Genomic DNA, 20970 nt, shown 5'->3' on the forward strand with positions numbered 1-20970 from the left:
GTACGCACACTCCCTACTGCCGCCTGTAAGGAGGCTGTGCTGAGGTGTGGGGGTTGGCCTCTTCACTGCGTAACAGCAATAGGACCGGAGGTGAAGTTGCCTGAAGAGGCCTTAAGTCGCACCAGGGTGGGTTTAGGTCGGTATTAGGAACGACTCCTCTCCACACACGCTGGCGCTCCCCGTGCGGCGCCGCTCCGCGCATGCCCGTGAGGACGCTGAGCATGCGCGCGGGGCGGGCGCCTCCCGCCGGCGGCCGAGCGGAGCGGGGCCATGGTGAGCGCGGCGGGCGGCGGGCAGCGCCTCGCGGCTCCTTCCTTCTCCTCCTCCTCCCTCCTCCTCGCGGCTTCGCCCGCAGCGCCGGGCAGCGCCGAGAGACGCTTGAGGTAGCGCGGGGCTGCGCAGGACGGGCCGGAAGGCGGCTGGCGGGGCGTGAGGGCTTTGGTTGCGGGGCTGGGGCCTGCGTGGGGCGGGACGGAGCCGCTCTCGGCTGGCTGTGGGACGCGGTGCCTGCAGCTCCCTGCCCGAGTTTTCAGTAAACCACGTGGGGTTGTGGCGATCCATTCGGCCGCGGCCGTACGGGGGTGGTGAGGACGCGACCTCGTTTCCCAAACGTTGGTATTTATTTTTTTCGATGCCGGATATCAGAGATTCCGTTCCAGCGCCGATCTTTGCCCGCGTTCCCTCTGAGCCTCCTCCAGCACGGCGCTGTGTTGCTGGTCCCGGCAGGCTGCGCTGCCCAGCCCTGTGTCCACACTGAGATCTGAAGCGGATTTGTGTAGCGAGGAGATGGCAGACATCAGTGGCGAGTCCTGGTGTCTGAACTTCCATCTCCAGAAAAGCCTATTCCTTCGTTATTTCTCAATAGCGAAGCAACAGGGGAGCAGCAGGAAGGGACAAGAGTAGGGAACAGCCCTGCAGAAATTGCAGCAGGCCTCGCTGGGGCTTGGCATGCTCTTGGAATGGGAGGAAGTAACACGTTTTTCCACAACGCAGTGATGAGGAATGTCTCCCTCCTAGGTTCGCTTGGCTGCCTCGAATAGGGTATGATGATGTGATGTGTTCTTCACGATGCACGATGGTTTTCTTGGCTTCAGAAATCTGGGCAAAGGGCAGCGTTTCTTTAGGGGGAAAGCAGCGGTGCCAGCTTGTTAAAACACATCGTGTGTTGGCAGGATGGGGCTTCGAGGGTGTTTGCACAGTTGGGAAATGGTTTAAGGCTGTTTCCTGGGCAGGCTGCTGCTCTCAGCATCGTGCTGCTTTACGTTTCATTGGTTCCAAGCAGAATGGAGCTCGCTGCATGGACAAAAAGGATTCTGAAGGCCAAAGCTATGCTTTGGTATTTCATTTGCTTTGGTGGTCTTTTTATAGAACGAATGAATCTTATTAGGAGCATAAAATTCTGAAGCTGTAAAAGTAAAAATGCAAAATGTGCATTTCTTTTCTTTTAGCATATAATGTGCCCACGATGCCTCGATGCAGGGGCCCAGAGCAGTTCGAAATCCTCCTGATTTAGGCAACCAATTAGGTACTCTTTGCTAAGCCAGTGACTTCCATGCACTGTCAAGTCAGTTTACTACAGGTCCTACCTCAGAGTGGGGTTTGCTTTTTAATTAAAATTCTGTATGTCTGATATGAATAAGGACTTCATTGGGAAAGAAATGAATCAGTAATTGAATGTTGTAGATGTGGCTGGAAGGTATGCAGTGATGTATGTGCCGGTTTCATTGGTTTTCTTGAAGCAAAAGTGAATATCCAGTTGTCTAATGTGTTTCTTAGGTATTAATCGCCTTATTAATGTCAGCTGGTTTTGAGGATGAGCAGTATTGTTTGTGTCTTCTAATGACAACTTATTCTCAAACCAGAGGGATTATATGAAGGAGGAAGAGGAGGAGTGTGCTGAAGATGAGGCGACTGAATCGGAAGAAGACCTTGAATTTAATGAAAGAGTTGGATGCCTTCCCAAAGGTTCCTGAAAGCTATGTGGAGACCTCAGCGAGCGGGGGAACAGGTAGGCCTTACTGACATGCTCATGTGATGGAGGCTGCCTGTCAGCTCAGTCTGATGTGCTCTTAGGCACATCACTGTGCCTAACATTGAATGTTCTAGCTTCAGTAGAAGGAAAGCAGATACCTGTGTTCATTTGAAACTGGCCAAAACTGATGTCTTAATCTCTTAATCTACTTCATGTAAATATATACTATATTCTCCTGATGGATGTGGTCTTTGTTCATCTTCTGCAAGACTTTTTTGTGTTAAACAGATGAGAGAATGGAATGTAAGTGTTCATTGTAAGCTGTTTGAAATGATTACAACTGGAAACACACTGTGTCAAGGATATAGTAAAACTTCTTAATTTACAGATTCTCTCTAAGCTGTTTCCTTTAATATAAAGTTTCAGGGTAAGACTGTGTCAGTATGGAGTGAAATACAAGTTGGATTCAATGCTATGATTTCATAAATAGGAAAAGTTGTCCAGGGATGTCTTAAGAACCAGCAGAGTTGAGCACCAGGGTGTAGACAGCTTTCTAATGCTTCTCCTCTTGGAGATACAGTTGATTTTAAAAGTAAGGGAAGCTCTTTGAAGAATAAAACACTTCATTCCAGTGTGTGTGCTTGTATTATCACTCGAGCTTCTCTCTGAGAACTGTAGCTGTAAGAACTATCCATCCTATGTGTATCTGACCAGAAAATGTTGCCATTCATTGGGTTTGTGGTCCTGATAAAGAAATGGCTTCCCCTGTTGGACCTGTAGGAAGGCAACTGCTAGCAGTTTGAAATAGAAAGCAAAAATCTTCTTGTGTGTAATAATGTCTGAAGCTCAGCTGAACAAAGAGTACAAGAAGCAACTGCAATCTACAGATAAGCCTTTAAAGTCATTACATGATTTGTGCTGTAGAGATAAGTATCAGAAAGTTCTGTTTTACCTTGCTGTTTCCTGAATTGCACTGTTAATAATTGAAGCATTATTGTATGTAAAATAACCTCCAAGAGTTTATGAAATAACTCCTTGTTAACTTAAGAAGCCCATTTCCGGATGAAGCAAGAGTTGTTGTTTCTTTATTTTTCTTCTGCAATTTACAACAGACAAAGTTAAAAATTCCTCTTTTCTGGTGCAGTGCCATGCTATACAAGAACGTCGCTTTGGTCAAGGGTGCCTTAAAGATTTTTCAGCACCAGAAGTTATTTCAGCATTATTCGTATGGTTTATCCCAACAGCCTTATCAAAGACAGCGTGTGATCATCTTACCCAGATTTTGTGGTAGCATAGAAAATAGTGTCTCTGTTTTATTCAGACGTGGAAACCAGGCTCACATTTTGGTAAGATGAGGATACAGAACGTAGCAGGACTCTCTTCACAGCCTTTGAGTATCTTAAAACCCATTACAGAAGAAGGACAGATCTCTTGGGTTGATGACTCCAGCTCTGGGCTGGGAGAGCCTTCAGAAAAGTGGTTCTGTTCTCAAGAACTTCCTTCTTCTGCTCAATTCTGCCAATTCCTTTGCTCAGAATGACACAAAAAGCAGCTGTTGGGGCTCCAGCCTTTATGGTGTGTGCTGATGTGAAGGTTTTTGTTTATATGATCATCTTTTTGTGAAGGCATCTTGAAACGTTTGTGAGCTGGAAATGATAAATGATTTCTTTTCTGATTCTATAGCACTGTGACTTTATTTCCCTGCTCTCATCTCTGGGCCATAGGCCACAGTATAGTAAACTGAAGCTTATGAAAAGCAGTCCTGTTTTTCTTCAGTTGCCTGGAGAATCTGCAGAAATACTCTACTGAATGCAGATGGAAAACCTATCCTATAAAGGAACTGCACAAATCACTACTGTGCCACCTAACTGAGGGCTTCCCAACTTAACAGAAGCCTTAATTTAATAGAAAGGTGCGTAGCAATTGCTTCTGTACACGCTTGCCACGTTTCTGACTGTGCAGGAGGGATATGTTCCCTTTGCATTGCACAGCCACTGGTGTGATAAGTGGGGCACATATGCTATTAAATGTACACTACAGTTTTGTTTCATAAAATGAGCGTATCAGTTCTGCACTTACTTAGCTGTTGGTAGAATGAGTAAGTTGCTTGTCATCAGAGTTGGAATTGTTCAAAGTAATGGGGTTGGCAGTCCTGACTGCCGCTGTCCACAAGTAGTATAAGGGCTCCTTCTGTTCATTGGATAGTGTATACAATGTGTATTGTTTCAACACATTGTTTTCTGCCAGCTTCCTGGCTCTAAAACTGAGTATAAAAGTTACATAAGCTGTAGACAAGCGGAAGTTTGAAGGGAGCTGGAGGCTCACCTTCTTCCTTCATGCTTGAAGTTAGGATTGTTTGTCCAGACCAACTCTGACGGTGCATTTTAGTTTATATGCTCATGAATATTTAACCTATTAATGAATCCTCCAGGGATTTCATAACCTTCCCTTATTCATCTTTCTTGATGCAAAGATTGGACTTTCTCTCCTATGCAGAAGAAAGTACTATAGGTATGAGAACGCTTTTTTTTCCTCTTTTCTAAGGGCAGCTTATAAATATAAATCAGGTATAAATCAGTCAAAGATATTAGGATTGTACTGATAATACTCGGATTCTCTGTTAGAATTTTGTCCTGTTTGTTCCCGAATATTTCTCACCATCTTAATTTTTTTTTCATTGCCTTTCAGTTTCTCTGATAGCATTTACAACAATAGCTTTCCTAACTATAATGGAATTTACGGTGTATCGGGACACTTGGATGAAATACGAATATGAAGTAGACAAGGATTTTACAAGGTAATTTTTATTCCTTATAATTTCTTTTCAAATTTAAGTTGTTTGCCTTTCAGGAAAGAATAGATGTGAGATATGCTTGTGATTTGAAAGCAATTTGTGGTTGAAATATAAGTAAGATACTAAGGGGATTCAACAAATCAACCGACAAAAGCATATTTTTTTTTCCTCCTGGAATATATTGAGAAGAAAAACTACGATTACTGCAGTGAGGGAGTCAAAATGATGTAGGTGTGTTGGTGCTGTAGACCTACTAGGAACTATTTGCTAACAGTTCAGAAGGTGTTGTGATACATAACTCTTGTGGAGCTATGCCAACCCTCCAAGTTTGCATGATGCTAATTTACAGTTAGTATATTGTCATTATCTTTCATTCTGTTGGAAATGAAGCTTAAGGGTTATCAAGAAGTCAAACTGATTTCTGATCTTGGCTCCTGGTACGGTCCCTGAGATCACTGAATATTTGTTTGCCATCAGTTTCATGCCTTTCCTGCTTAGGTGATGCCACACAGCCTTGATCCTGTGTGAAGTTAAAGGAGATTTCGTATACTGAGCACCTCTAAATATCACAGGTCTAGAATTTAAACAACTTTAAAAGCTGTTTGACTTAGTTGCTGTGGTAACAAGCTAAATATATTAATTTGATGTCTTGTACTTCAGAAGTATGAAAGGGTTCTGTAAGGAAAAAAATAACGAGTGTGAGAAACGTAAGGGAGAGGCATTAAAATTTCAAGTTTCATTTTCGTTTGAACCAGATGTGAGGGGTTTCTAAAAGAGGTTTCTTTCTGCACTGAAACTGTGATAGAAGGCAAGTATAGTCTGGTGCTTAAGAGGCTGTCACAGGACGTCCTGCTGCAGGCTGCCCAGTTAGACCGGGCTAATCACTGAGCCTGCAGACCTGCGACAGCTTAAACCACTGTAAACTTGTATCTCTGTAATTGCTTTTTCTCCTATCTACTAACCTTCCTGGAAGGAGATCCCTGGGGTTGACAGAACGTGACTGTAATGAGGGCACTTATTCATCACAAATTAAAACTTCTTTGAAGCCACTGTGAAAACTAACAGAGAATGCCCTCATTACTGGTTGATGCCACAGAATCAAAGTTGGTGCCTCTTGGTGGCATATTTTGTTATTCTGCCCTTCTCCATTCATTCTAGCAGAGTTCACGATAAAGACATTAGTGTGCAAGGCATTTTGCTGTTAAAATGTGGGAAAAGAGCTTTCTTACCCTGAAGTAGTGCTAGCAAAACCAGCATTCCTTTTTAGATGGCAGTGTTTTCTAGGAACTGACTATAGCAATTCTTCAGGCTGATCCTCAGCATCCTGGGGAAAAACAGAGGCCTGACTTAAGGACAAAACAGCAGGAAGGTGCTCAAGTATTTGCTCAGTGTTGGATTTGTAGCTCCTACGTTATTGGATCTGCTAAATTGTGTAACTCATTGCACTGGTTTTGTATTTAAAAAATGTGTCAGATGCTGAAAATGGTACGTTCTTAAAAGTCTGGCAGCCTCTTAGACTGCTATGTCAGGAAAATCTGGTAGTCACGATATTGAAGCTCCTAACAGAGAGGTCTGAAATTCAACAGAGAGGTCTGATACTTTTGTATTTTAAATGACGAGTGGTCATCAGTGCTTTAATAATTGAAACTGTCTTGGTTCCTTCATATTTCAGACAGCTTGTGTTTATTGGTGTGAATTTTGTCAGCTGACTGTTTTTGCAACTAACCTGAGAATTCAATTAAGATTTCTCTTGGTATTTTTATTCACTGTCGATTTCCTTTTTGCCTTTTCTTTCTTTACAGTAAACTTAGAATCAATATTGACATTACAGTTGCCATGAGGTGTCAATGTAAGTATCCAGTGGTGAAAACTCAGCGCTTTAAGCACTCCTTGCTGTATACATTTGTTTTCAGTATGACTGAATGTTGTTCAAAGTATTTAAGTGACTACTTTTGATCTTGGTGACATGCAGTATACTGATATGACTCATTGGAAGAATTGGTATAAGATAAAAAGCATCTTAGGACAAGGGGGAATGGTCTTAAACTGAGACGAGAGGTTTAGGTTAGAGATTAGGAGGAGGTTTTTCACACAGAGGGTGGTGATGCACTGGAACAGGTTGCCCAAGGAGGTTGTGGATGCCCCCCATCCCTGGAGGCTTTCAAGGACAGGCTGGATGTGGCTCTGGGCAGCCTGGTCTGCTGGTTGGTGACCCTGCACACAGCAGGGGGGTTGAAATTAGATGGTCATATTGGTCCTTTTCAACCCAGGCCGTTCTATGATCTATGCCAAGTGTGATTTTGGTCACTGAATATCATTGCTTCATGTTACTCAGAGGTTTGATAGGTTGAAAAGTGGGATTCTGTGGTGTCCCACCCCCACCACCTCCCTAGTAGTAAGCTGCTTGGCAGCTTTCTTTCTTGTTTTGTTTGCACTTTCTTAGCAAGAAATATAGTGATGGGTTGTTGGTTTATGTTGTTGCTGTTTGATTGCTTTTCCCCCAACTTCTCCCCTGTAATTCATGCCAAAGGTTACCACTGTACTGTGAAAATTCATCTCAACTTGAACACTTCTAGTTTTCTTTTTATGTTTCTGACCACCTGTGTGCCTCAATATTTGTCTCCCTCTATAAAACAGATGTGGGGGCCGATGTTCTGGATTTAGCAGAAACAATGGTTGCCTCTGCCGATGGCCTCATCTATGAACCAGTAAGTTTAGTCAAATCTTTTTACTTAGAAACAAAATTGTGCTTTACTCAGTGTGAAGCACTGCTGGGTTTGCGGGCTTGGATTTTTTCGCCACGGTTGGGCTGCACAGAACGTCTCCAAGTATTGTGTGATCCTTGAGTGCAGTCTGCAGTGCTCACTGCAGGAATCTGCTAAGGAAGTAGGCTGTGCTCTGTGATTTCTGCATACTCATTCTCTGCGAATACAGTAGGTTTGATCATAGCAGACTCCCTGGTCAGTGCTTTTTAACCAGCTGATTGCTACAGCCAGTTATTTTTGTATCCCTCAGTTCTTGAGATAAGTGCTAAAAGTACTTTACGTGGAAGGGAAACTGTTAAACATCAGAAGAGAGTTCATGTGGCTGCTTTTGAACTAGAAGAGTCCTGTGGCTGAAAAAGATGTGAAAAATCACCATGGTATCCTCATAGTATGAGTTGACAAGTTTAAATTAAATGTGTCCATTTAATTTCTGTAATACAAACTGAAGGCACTGGAAATTCATAAGCTTGTGCTCTTAAAGTGCTTTTGCTTGCATAATACAATACGCTTCAAAGTAATTATACTGGATGAAAGTAATTTATCATTTAATCAAAATGTATCAGAAACCTTCCTGCTGTAGTTATTAGATGCCTAATAACCCAAGCGTATTCTGCATGTAAGTTTTGTCCTGTGAGGAAGAAAATTCTTTCTCAAATTGCTACTTGGTGTGTGTGTGTATGAATGAATGAGAGGGGCTGGCTGAGGGGGAGGAGCAAAACCATGACAATCAGTGTTAACTGATACATAAAATTGATGACAGCACACAGATGTTAATGATGAGTATCTATGAGTAACAGAGTGAGCTGAGCAAGTTTGGTGGCTTGTCTTAAGGACATGCCCAGTGGGGGATCACCCTAGAAACAGACTTTGTCTACCAAAATCTGCTTCTCTGCTCAATTTGTTACTGTTTGCATCAAACCCACTTGTGTCAATTACATCACTTAGAAATAAATTGCTGCACGTTGCTTCTGGCCTCTTTTAGTCAAAGGCTAGAAGGGCAGGGACAGCTAACTTAACTTACTACGGATGCAGGAAAAGATACTGAAGTTATATTTAAAGCAAAAGAGTATTGTACTTAATAAATATATTATTTAAGGAGAAAATCCTTTTCTGAACTCCAGTAGTACCACATGTGGGCTTACTTCTAGTCTCCCACAACTTCCCATCCCCAATTCTTTTCTGGGTTTCAGGGATGGGACTTCGGTGCTTCCGATGTGTTTTATTGGGTTATTTTTTTTTCAGGTAGTATTTGATCTCAGCCCGCAACAAAAGGAATGGCAAAGGTAACTGAAGTACTGAGATGCATGCTTATATTATATGTACTGGAAGTGACCTCAAGCTATACCTGAGTTGGGTAACAGAGCTGTAATTTGGGTCTCACAGCTCCTGCTTGTAGTTTAGGAGTGATAAGTCTGTAAAAAGAAGTGAATTTATTTCATTTCTGTTATCAGCTGGGATGTCTGCTGTGACAAAAATGGGCACAGTGTTTCTCAATGAAGTGCTGTCGTTTTATGTGCTTGTAATAAACCTGTAGAAGTATACTTGGAGTCTGGTTTATTTCTGTGTGTAGTACCATGAGATTATTTTCTGTGTATGGAACGATTTTCTTGCTGTCTCGAGAAGAACTAAGAATTATTTGCCATAATAGCTCACCTTCTTCTACTGATAGAAGTATTACTACTTGAGCTGTACTGCTCCAAAAGATTGTTGAGATGCTGGAAGGAGGAATGGAGCAAATGTTTAATTTTACTGTTCCACACAAGTCTAAGCATACAATGCACATGTGCTTTTTGTGAGGCCCGAAGGCTGCTGCAGTAGGTAACTCTGATAGAATTCCTGCTTTGGGCTTGGACTGACCTGTGGGATTAGGCTATGATAAGCCAAGAGACATAAATGTACTCACTCACCTTACCTTAGTAAACAAATACTTGATAGCACAAGTTAGGAGTTGAGAGATAGCTCGACATCCAAATGTCAGTGCTGAACCACAGTGACAGATGGGCACATTCAGGCATGAGCAAATGAGTTTGAGTCTTTCACAGACCTTAGTCAATGCACTGTTTATTATATAAACAGGAGTAGCTTGTTTATGTGTGATGATTATGCTGATAGCCCTGTCACAGAAACTCAAGCTTATTAGGGAGTCTGAGCTTTGTTATTTTGATAATGCACTACTGTTAACATCAGAGCTTATCATTCTCAAATTTTAATGCAATGTTTTGATGTTTACATGAGATCTTGCTAACTTCTCTATTTATAAACTGCATCTAAAGCTGATGGTTAATTGTGAAGTTATTTTCTGATTTAATGTTGCATACTTTCACATTTGTGCAATCTTTAGGATGCTGCAGTTAATTCAGAGCAGGCTGCAGGAAGAGCACTCTCTTCAAGATGTGATATTCAAAAGTGCTTTTAAAAGTGCTTCTACAGCACTGCCACCACGGTAAGAACAAAGTTGGGTTAATCCTCTCTCTTCTCACTCCCCTCCCAGTTTAAGTAGGCTTTTTTTTTCCCTTACACTCACACAGAAAACTTGCTCTGTCTGAATCTAAAGACTGCAGAATTTTTTAAGGGAAAAATTGCTTGTAAGCTGAGATTTCTTTCTCTGTAAAATACAAACCTTAAATAAAACAAAGCAAGCACCAAAAGCACTCTATTTACGTATTTTAATCTGATTGAAGGCTAAATGCATCTTATCTTTCTGAGGCAAGGCTGAGAAGTGCTCAGAAATCTTATTTTCCATTTAGTTGTGTGCCTCCGGTGGCACAGTGGTATAAGGTGCTGCTTGCAACACCAGAGGCCCGGGGTTCGAATCCCCCCTGTGGCTCAAGTGGCAGAAATGCTGCTCTACTACACAGAAGGGCTCGAATACCGGGAGTTGGACTCGATGATCTCTAAGGTCCCTTCCAACTCGCACGATACTGTGATACTGTGATATCTTCAGTTTCATTAAGTCCTTCTGTCTCCACAACACTTGCTAGCACAGTATTTGAGATGCTATTTATATATGAAGTGTGTTTAAGAAGCTTTTTCCTCTCCGAGAAGCAGATTTGGAGATGTGCTCTGAGTTGTGGCCATCTCAGCAAGTATGGAAAGAGGGAAGCTTTATAAAAAATGAACGGGGAAAGCTATTTTTGCTACAGTGTTATGTGACATGCATTTCGTTCTATACAATGTAGCAACAAAAATCTCTGAAGAAACTTCTTGGTTGGAAGTTGGGGCAGGTGGAACTCACAAGGTGACAAGATAGTTGATAGCTCTGTTTTCTGTTCAGTTGTCCAAGTTAGTTTTGTAGACCAGAACTCTGAATACAGCTATAAACATAAGCTTATGGATTTCTGCAGGCTGATCTGTATCTGTTCCCTCCTTCCTACCCATCCCACTTGTGATTCCAGAAGAATATGATGGAGTGGTAGGTGATAATGCTATGCCTTTGTTCCAGGAAAAAAGAAATCTAAGTACACTATGTTATTTTTACTAGGCAGTGAATATTCTCAAGTACCTTTTTGTTGTTTTTGTTTAAACAGGGAAGATAATTCATTAGAGTCTCCAGATGCATGCAGAATTCACGGTCATCTGTATGTCAATAAAGTGGCAGGGAATTTTCACATAACTGTGGGCAAGTATGTTCTGTTCAATTCCTGAAAATAAAAGATCTTAAAAAATGACTTCTACGTTGTATATAGTATGTGCATGTGTGTATGTCTGTATGCTTTTAACTTTGAAATTAACAACCGTGGTTTTTATTTGTCTGCATGGAATTCCAGCTGGTGTTTTTGTGCGGATGTTTGTCCAAGAGTCTTTTCTGTCTGGTCTTGAACCACCTGTATCATAGATATCAAAGTTCTTATGCTCTTTCCAGAGCCATTTGTTTCAGTCTTTCATAAGGTCTGTCATCACTTCTCTATTCCTGCCTGAAGTTCTCAACCTGGAACTTTGCATTCCCTTGCTTCCTTTTGCTCACTGCTCCATTTGTATTTCTATTAAGCATGCTCCTCTTTCTCTTTGGACTTTTTTTTCTTCGGGAGCTTTCTTAACAGTTTTTCATTCCTCATTGTAAGGGTGATTACCTGGTTATTGGTTGTAGTCCTAACATATAAATAAATGAAAGTTTTTCCTCTGGTGTTACTGAAACAGGGAGAGGTACATAGTCTACATAGCCCAGTTTAGGAAAACTGTGTATTTCTGCATGGGTTCATTAAGCAAGTTTTTTGTAAAACATAATCTTACTTTCTTTAGGGCTATACCGCACCCTCGAGGCCACGCGCACTTGGCAGCCCTTGTAAGCCATGAGTGTAAGTGCTTTCTATTATCTTCATACACATGAGCATCATTTCTTTCAGAACAAACTCACCTGACTCATACGGTAACATAGGTTGCTGGATAATGTGCTGGCTGGGCAGTGGCGCTGCAGAAGAACATGAATACTCTTTGAGACATTATTACATAGTAGTAAATTAGCCTCCCCCCCCACACACATTCATTTAACATCATTAGTATTATCTTTGGGCTGCTTCTGTAGTAATGATAACAGAAACCTCAGATGCACGTTGTAACACAGCTAGCTTGTGAAATTCCTTTATTTCAATCCAAAATACCAATTTCTCATTGGTATTCTCAGGTGGTTAAGAATTTTTATGTTTGTCTTTAGAAGCTTCACTTTTGGTTTATGAATCTACATAGTAAATGTCTGTTGCTGTAGTACATAATGAGAGGCAAAGGTGACTTACTGAGAAAAACAGACTCAGTGTTTAATGAATTAAACCCCCAAATGTCTGAGTGTGAACACAAGTGTGCGCTGTAAAACTCACATATCTTAGCAAAATCAAGCAGTGTTGTCACTTGATAGTAACCTGGTGCATCCTCTGTACGTTTAGTTTATGAAATGTTAATCTTTTCAGTACTAGTACAACAACCAGAAGTGTGGAATTTCAGCATTTGCCTAACAGGCAATTTCCAATCACTGCATTTCAACTCTTCAGCTCTTAGGCTGATTACAAATATAACTTGTGTTGGCATTTGTTTTCTACAGAAATTAAGCTTCTTTTTAAATATTTTAAATTTGAGATGTGTGAAATAACGGGTATGGATTTATTGATGCAGTCACCACAAATCCACTGGACTGCACTCTGGTGTGAGAAATATTTTAATTAAAGTGTTCAGTACTGTGAGAAATAGGCGAGTATTTTTCTCTGAGGAAAGTACAGAGTCTCATAGTTTTTAAATGTTGTTTCTTCTCTATTGTTTTTCAGCTTATAACTTCTCACACAGAATAGATCATCTGTCATTTGGAGAGCTTATTCCGGGAATTATCAATCCCTTGGATGGAACAGAAAAAATAGCATCAGATCGTAAGTTTGTTGTTGTTTTTAAGAAGAAGCCTCTTGCTTTCTATATTGATTCAATAATTACACAGAGCATTTGTGAAAAATGATAATGTTTCATGACCTAGAACCTGTATGCCTTACTAACTTTGATAGTGAACACGGCGCTGTTGAGTTGCTGACTTGGCACTTTAAATGGTCAGTTTCTTTTCAATATCAGTATTGATGGACTTTGCTGTTCTGCTGCAGCTCACTTACAGCTTTGTCCAGAAGCTGTGTTGAAGTTACTGTGTGCCTGAACAAGCTGTGAGGAATTTTGCAGCTGTGCGCTAGTCAGGAAGGTCATAGAGCCCTCCTCTGAAGAAGACATAAAGAACAAACACAAAAAAACCCAAACCTACCAGCAGCAAAACAAACAACATCAGGGGTCTTAAATTCTCGTCCTGTGTTTGATTTGTCACTTCTGTGATACATTTTGTGAGGCAGCTAAAAGAAGGATTTGTATCTCGCTCTTTTCCCATGTATAAATACAGGAATATAGGGACCTGCTTTATACAGATGCCTACTTTGTATCCTCTGGCTTCCATTCCCACATGCAGGTGATTGCTAGAACCTTCTAAAGCTGTGTTGTCTCACAGTCTGATCCATTGGCTCTTCCAGCCGATTTTCTGCAATTGACATAGATTGCTTCAGTTTTGCAATGTTTGTTTTCTTAGGGATTTGAACGAAGACAGAAGTCATACATGTTTTAGTCTGCTGGTTGCTTTAGGAGAATTCTCTAGAAGACTGTAATTGAGAAAGAAATGGTAGCCACTTTAGGAGGGCTCTTGTTTTTACATAGACAACTAAGTACTTGAAACCTTCTTGAACCACCGTCAAGATTAATAATGCCTGTTGCAGTGTATGTCATGTAAAAAGTGACTGTGAAACATGTTCATTCTGCTGCCCTGGAAAATGCAAGTGGCTCACTTTTAATGAGTATTTTCATTACGTGGGTAAAATGAACTTGAGTACAAATTTGCCATAGGCCTTCCCCATGGAAACTAACTTTGTTCACACAGATGGTGCTCAAGTAGGCTTGGCAGTGCTGGGACACCTTGAATGATGTTCTTAGTGTGAACGACTTAGTTGGTTGACTGTTCTAATAATTACAGTGTGAGTTCTTTGTGACTGTGTCTCAAAAGGTCTTTTAGTCTGTACTTAATTCAACACTGAGATTTGTTTCCTTTTAGACAACCAGATGTTCCAGTATTTTATCACAGTTGTGCCAACCAAACTCCATACATACAAAATTTCAGCAGAAACTCATCAATTCTCAGTGACAGAAAGGGTAAGTGTTAATAAGGGAGAACCACGCAGGGGAAAATCTAGCAGCAGTTGGCCTTAAATGTGAGAACTGAGGCTTAGTTGCTCACTGTTGTTTTGAAAACTCTACTAAGAGCTTGTTTAATGCTGAATCCATAAAGAACATCGTGATTGCAGTGTGGCACCAGGGGCAAATCACAAGGCACCAGTTTAAAAGGTTGCTGTCAGTAAGACAAATGGCCTTACATGTACCAGCTGTGTGTCTCACTGTTTCCGTACTGAACTCTGTTTTGGTTATTTATTCTCAAGCCAAGAGAAAAAAAAAAACAAACAACAAACTTCTTTGGAAAAACTTAATTAAGAATGGAAGCTGAGGAGAAAGGTAATGACAAAACCCTGGGCTGATAGGAAGGAAATTAGTTGGTAGCTTTATTTTGTAGGGATGGTGCAATGTGTTGTCTGGAGTAGAAGAACTTGTGAATAGAGGTGAAGCGGCTTTACATACCTTGCTCCTTCTTCAGTAGGTTGTGTTTGCCTTTGGAAACCGAACACCCCTAGCAGATGAGCTGGGAAAGGCTCTTGGCAATTATTCATTGAGCAGATTAATGTATTTGTTGTGTAAGACCCAGAGAAAGGCAGTTGGCTGTGGCTAAAACAAGAGTGCAGTAAGGTTTAGTTGCCAGTGGTCAATGCAGTTTGAAAGCTATAGGCAGAATCATCTCTGCTGTTGTTGAATTTTGAGGTACTGTGTCCATGTGTTAGAAAGATTCAATCCTAGCAAGGCTTCACTGGTTGCCGGGATATCTGATACCAGCTTAGTTATTTTCAGCAGCTTTTAGCAAGCAGCAATTAAATCTGCAGCAGTAGAAGCTCGAATGGTCTGGGGAAAAGAAACACATTTTTTGATGGTAGAATTCTGAGTGTTCTGTTTAACTTGATATTTTTTTCACCTTTTGACCTCAGAAGACCATTAAGGCTTAGGGAAACATTTAGAGGGTGAGGAGCAAGCAAACAGAAATTCGAGCCTTAGTCAATGGCAAAGTTTAGTTGGACTACCTTCAGCTGTCTGTTCCTTGTTATTATGCCTGGTCAACCCTCTACTAACACTGTCACCATGCTATTGAAATACAGAAATCATTTTGTGGCCTATTTTTAACTGCTGTAAAATTTCTGTGAACTCGTATCAATAATCGATATGTTATTTTGTCATCCTTTTACTTGGTTTTGGTAATAAAGGCAGCGGAACAACTTACATCAACATTAACTGCGTACAAAAAGGCAACTTGTCAAGTGGCAGTCTGCTTTGGTTTTGTACTGTTATTGCATGTGTTTTGAGTGCAGACCATGTTAAATCTAGGTGAAGAGGAGCTATAATCTATTGCCGTTCTGTTCAGTTTCGCTTGTCTGTGTTCTTTTTCTGGCCTAGACATGGCTGAGCTTGTCTGCTGTCAATTAGGTTCTTTTCTGCTGCTCTTGTTTATTTCCAGCCAGACTTACTGGCAGTGCATTTATCAGCACTTCCCTAACAGCAGATTAATAGTAAACACTCTCCTCTTTGGGATTTATCTACTTAAGAATTTGGGCAAATAATAAGAAGGAATTGTAAAAATGGGGATGGAAGGGTTTCAGTGAACACATCAGGACTGAGCTGTGCGATCCACTTAGAGCAGTTGTGGCAAGTTGCTTGTTTTTCTAAGTTATTTTTGTCTGTGATTATTTTCAGTCAGGAAAAAACCCACAAACCTGCATGTTTGACTTGAGACAGTCATTGTGAAGAGGCCTGCATTTGGGTTTTCAGATCCCAGAAACTTAAGAACATGATTTTTAATCTTCTAGTGTATGTGGAAGTAATGGATTTTGGCTTGTAAGTGCACAACAGGCAAGAAGAGAAACCAAATAGCGTTGGCCTCATTTAAATTAAGCTCCCGAATTTCTGTGATGGTACCTTCCAGTTTGGGACCTTCTCTAGTGGTTTGAAGAACGAGCGATTAAATCCTCTGAGACGTGTAAATGTAGCTCTAAGGAAGCAGTGCAGAACACAGGGGTTGGGGCACCATATTACACCAGTGCTCTCACCAGCAGTGACTCAGCTCTCCAACGAAGGAGTTTTGTCATCACCTCTGTTATTTTCCTTCCTACTAATAAGATGCAGCTAACTTGTCTTTCTCTTTTATCTCGCAGGAAAGAGTAATTAACCACGCAGCTGGCAGTCATGGAGTGTCAGGAATATTCATGAAATACGATATCAGTTCACTTATGGTGACGGTGACAGAGGAACACATGCCTTTTTGGCAGTTCTTAGTACGGCTCTGTGGCATTATTGGGGGAATTTTTTCAACGACGGGTAACTATCAGTGCTTTCTCTCTTACGTCCTATTAGTTTGTGGGGTGGTTTTTGTTTGTTCAATTCTAGATCACTGTAATTCTATTATGGATAAATTACGGTGAGACCGGAACTTCCAGCAGACTTAGGGTTAAGTGCTGAAATCTGCAGCACGATACACTCATTTTTAGTGTCCCAGTGTGCTGTGTCTGGAGAGTACCTGCTGTTTCCCTCTGATGCTCTTTGTATTTTCTGTAGTTGGCATCCAGTGATAAGTCAGTACTGAAAGCTGAGATAGCATTTCCACCTGAATAGAATCCCAATATCATTGGGAAGATACTCCTCATGTAACTTGTCAGTGTACTGCAGGGTTTGGTCTTCAAAGGAAATAATCATAGAATCATAGAATGGCCTGGGTTGAAAAGGAACTCAAAGATCATTGAGTTGCAACCCCCTGCTATGTGCAGGGTCTCACCACCATTCCAGGCTGCCCAGAACCACATCCAGCCTGGCCTTGAGTAATAATAATAATTATAAAGTCCAAAAGACACTATTAAGTTTGTTAGTGAAGGCATAATAAGGTATCTTGCTTAAAAGTTACTTGTTCTCTTGATTTTGATTGGAAGGGGCCTTAAGCTAAGAGCTGTCTTTTAAGTAGATTTCACTCTGTGATGTGTTTCCACCCTTAAGGCCACATGGAGGGAATTACATTTGCTTGGATAGCCTTGCTCTTGTTTTTATTGATGCATTTCAGGAGGTTACAGCTTTGTTTCCCTCCTTGACGTTTCCTTTCCCCTGTTGTCTTCTCAGCATTTTCCGTACTGCTTTATCGCAGCGTGTCGTGCTTCATTTTATGTAGTATTTTGTTGCAGTATTTCCATAAACACTTCAGCATTACTATTGGTGACAATTGAAATCGTGTTTGTCATCACAGGAATTTTACATGGCTTTGGGAGATTCGTAGCAGAAGTTATTTTTTGCCGTTTCAGACTGGGCTCCTACAGACCTCCATCGGTAAGAAAAACGGCCTTCAATAAGCGTTACAGCTACGTGAGGATGGCTGATAAGAGCTTGGAGCTGTTACAGAGTAGGACAGCTTTGGGCCTTGGCCCCAGAGGAGTGTGAGGTGCTCACAGTCGGCCTCCCATTGACATACATCTTAGGAAGGGTTCTGTAACTTTTAAAATTGGAAAACTGAACGGATGAGGAAGCGCAGGGTGTTTGCTGAGGAGCTGATTTAATTAAACCGAATCTCGTACAGATTTCTCTGCTATATTGCTTTGTCATCCTTGCTATATTACTTGTATGTGCTGCAGGGCTGTGGCGTTACTGCTGATGAGTTTGTGGGCCGCTGCCAGGCAGTGTGAAAAGAGCTGAGCAGTCTTTACATTTCCCTTCACAGGGCATGAATAGTAACGTTCCTCCAGCAAATACTTGATTTTACTTCACTCTTATTTTTTCAGCTCAGTCTGTAGGTAGCTGTTATGATTTCAGTCTTTCTCTTGACCGTTTTGTTGAAGTCTGCTAGCTGGCCTGGTTACCTGAGTGGAAGGAGAGGAGGGGAAGGTGAATAGATTTGAATGGTGAAGATCATATGATTTTTGGAGGCCAGGTGAAAGTCATACTGAAATTACTTGAGAATGAAGGAATGCGTGTTTGGGACAAGGGGGAGATGATGTTCCTGGACAAGCCATTAATAGCACTGTTTTTCTTTGACTAGGACCCGCTTCCTGATGGCCACACAAGCAACCACTTACCTCTAACTACGGACAACAGTACACATTAGCGCCTCCTGAGAGAGTTCTCTTTCTTCCTGCTTGATACAGAAGACATTTTTTATAATAACAAGAACATTGTGCAATATGCAGAGACAGTGCTGGTGGGCAGTGGGAAGTGAAGCTTCTACAAGAAACAAACAACAATTGATGTAACTTTTTGTCTTTTTAAGTGCATATGGAGTCATGGGAGGTTGTGAGGCTGGTGTGGTGGGCCATCCTCTGGAGTCTGAAGGAGCGTTCCTGCCACTACAGTATTTGTGGTCAACCTGGATGGTTCTGACTGTCATCAGGCACTGGAGGCTCTGCTTAGTGATCTCAGTTCTGTGCCTAAGAGGCTGGCAGGCTCCAGTGAGAAAAGAGAACAGCTGGGATGTGTGGAGGGCTGGGCAGCAAGCAGAGAGCGACACTAGTAAAGCTGGAGTTTTCTCTTAGGTTTGCAAACTGGGTTTGTGTTTTCTTGTTCTTTTTTAATGGTTGAGGGTGGGGACTAAGATACAAGTGGGGAGTGAATCTAGAAAATCCTAAAGACAGCTCTGAAGTAAGATGGAGCCCAAGCCATACTGTTGGTCGTAGCTTCTGCCTGTGTAGTCTCACATTCCTTAGAGGAAGAAGCACGATGCAGAGCAGGGGAACTCCTGTTTTCATACAGCTGCTTAACCAGCATTTCTGGTGTTTGCTGTGGAAGTGGCCAAGGCCTCTGAGAATGGTTCCAGTGTGCATGGTGCTGTTTTTGAGTTGGAATGAGAAGCCTTTTAAATGAGGCATCTGAGCGTAGTTTTGACTCCCTTACAAAAGATCAGGTAACTCTTTATATGGTCCTTTCTTAGTTAAGAAGTTGCTTTAATGCAACTTTCCTTGTACCTTTGCTGCTAGCGTGCAAGCCATGGTATGTAAATCCAGAGTATGGAGAGCAGAAGAAGCCAGGTACTGCCTTGCTTTGGTTCACTTACACATCACAGGAACATGGAGGTGGTTGGGAAGTCTGCTAGTCCAGACAGGGAGCGGTGGGGTTGGTCTCCATGCAGGAGGTGGCTTCAGGGAACTGCAATCATTTTGCTGCAAACAGATGGTGAGAAGGGGGGCGCACAGAGTCCATCCTTGCTGTTCGTGAAGGTTTTTGTAAAATAAACAAAAAAGAGCAATATCAGTTTATATTGTTAAGATGCTGTTGAGAGCGAGTGTTATTAACGCAGCTGGTGCTTTGAGAAACTGAACACCATCCTCTTGCAGCTGAACTACAGGCACACACCTGTGGTTAAACAGTTATTTCCCCAGGATTAAAAAACATCACTGGTGTGATTCCTTCCCAGCAAAACTGATCTAATAACAGATTGTGAGATGATGCTGACCTTGGCCTTATCAGGGACTAACTAAGGAAAAATAAAAGTCTTTGTGATGCTGTCAGGTTTTGCTGACTTTTGTTAACGTGATTTACCAGCAGCTGGGGTCTTGGTGATGGATACGGCATAAATAACTGAGCTGATTTTCTCTGCAGAACCAAGAGCTTCTTAAAGTGAGAAACTGCGTGAAGTACCAACTAAAGTGTGGGAAGCGAGGAAGGGCCTTCGCTCAGTTTGACTGTGGAGAAAGGCAGAAGTTGAGGGAGGCAGGTCTGTGAGGTAACAGCCAGCCTCGGTGCTTTTCTGTTCTGGGGAGTTGATGGGTTTTCTTTGTTTTTAACACTGGTAAAAGCTCAGCAGCTTGAAAAGCAAACTCCTGCCCTCAGTGGGAATGGAGATCAGAAGCTGTAAGTTCTGGGTTCCCATTTCTCTTTGGCATTTCCCTCTGAGGTTTCTTCCCTCCTTTCGTTGGGACAGGTTCTCTCTGTGCTCTGCCCCAGCACCTGTTTTTTAGCTGCGTGGGACAAACTGCGCTGGTGGGGGCACTTCTCTCAGTTGGCTTTTTGTACCAGAACTTTAATGTTCTTTTCTATTGTCATCTAAAAGAGCCAAATGGTTTGTTGTGTCTTAAATCCCAGTATGATGTATTTGTATTGTTCTTTCTAGAACAAAGCTTGTGTGACAGTGGAGGAAAACTTAAGGTTGACCTCCAGATCTGAGGCTCTGCTTTGCAGACTGAATGTGGGATCGTCCAGACTTCTGTGTCTGTGGTGCTGTTTGCCTCCTCCCTGCAGGGTTTCAGTTGTTCCAGCTGGTGCCACTTTCCGTGTGCCACGTGCTGTAATTTGGGCAAGCCAGTGCAAGGTGCTCCAGGAAAAACAGGAGATTGAAATGGTAGGTTTGTTTGGTCCTGTTTGTCTGCAGCGTGGGCAAAAAGTGAAGGGCGTAGTATGAAAAGAATGAAAGGGAAGTCAATCCCAGCGTTGTTGTGAAGCGTGTGCCCCAAAAGGGATGTAGTGGATGGGAAACGGTCATTTTCTGGGTTGAGAAAGAAGGTCAAAATTGTGTTTTTATCTTTGATTTTAGAATGGTGACAAGAGAATGAAGGGAGAAGCTTTCAACCATTGCAAAGCGTGTTCACAGCATGTCAGTGGGAGATCACTTTGGCTGCCCAGTCCTTCTCTGCTGTGTTTTTGGGCCAAGAAAATACAACTCTGCCCTGCTTCCATTTAGAGTGGTTTGGGATTTGCCCCGCTGCTGTGACTGTGTCCTGGGGCGAGGGCTGTGCCACTGGGAGCCTCATCTGGGCTGAGCGTTGTGTGGGGCTGTGGGTGCCCCCCCAGGAGTTGGCTGTCCCAGCATCCCTGTG

The 20970-nt window shown here is 42.0% G+C and overlaps 1 protein-coding gene across 2 annotated transcripts; it reads left to right on the forward strand.

Annotated features, from left to right (window-relative positions):
- The first annotated feature begins 150 nt into the window (after positions 1-150).
- ERGIC2 (ERGIC and golgi 2) lies at positions 151-19668 on the forward strand. Of its 2 annotated transcripts, none has more exons than XM_072357920.1 (14): positions 151-273; positions 1863-2008; positions 4661-4769; positions 6569-6615; positions 7404-7474; positions 8774-8814; positions 9873-9974; positions 11059-11154; positions 11771-11826; positions 12784-12882; positions 14088-14185; positions 16342-16504; positions 17418-17497; positions 18204-19668. In XM_072357920.1, the coding sequence occupies exons 2-14, from the start codon at positions 1903-1905 to the stop codon at positions 18267-18269; spliced, it is 1134 nt and encodes a 377-aa protein (XP_072214021.1). In that variant the 5' UTR covers positions 151-273; positions 1863-1902; the 3' UTR covers positions 18270-19668. The 2 variants fall into 2 exon arrangements, with proteins under 2 accessions (XP_072214021.1, XP_072214012.1); XM_072357911.1 differs by having other exon boundaries at positions 244-383.
- Positions 19669-20970: the final 1302 nt, after the last annotated feature.

The sequence above is a fragment of the Excalfactoria chinensis genome, chromosome 1, assembly GCF_039878825.1.
Source record: "Excalfactoria chinensis isolate bCotChi1 chromosome 1, bCotChi1.hap2, whole genome shotgun sequence".
Lineage (NCBI taxonomy): Eukaryota > Metazoa > Chordata > Aves > Galliformes > Phasianidae > Excalfactoria > Excalfactoria chinensis.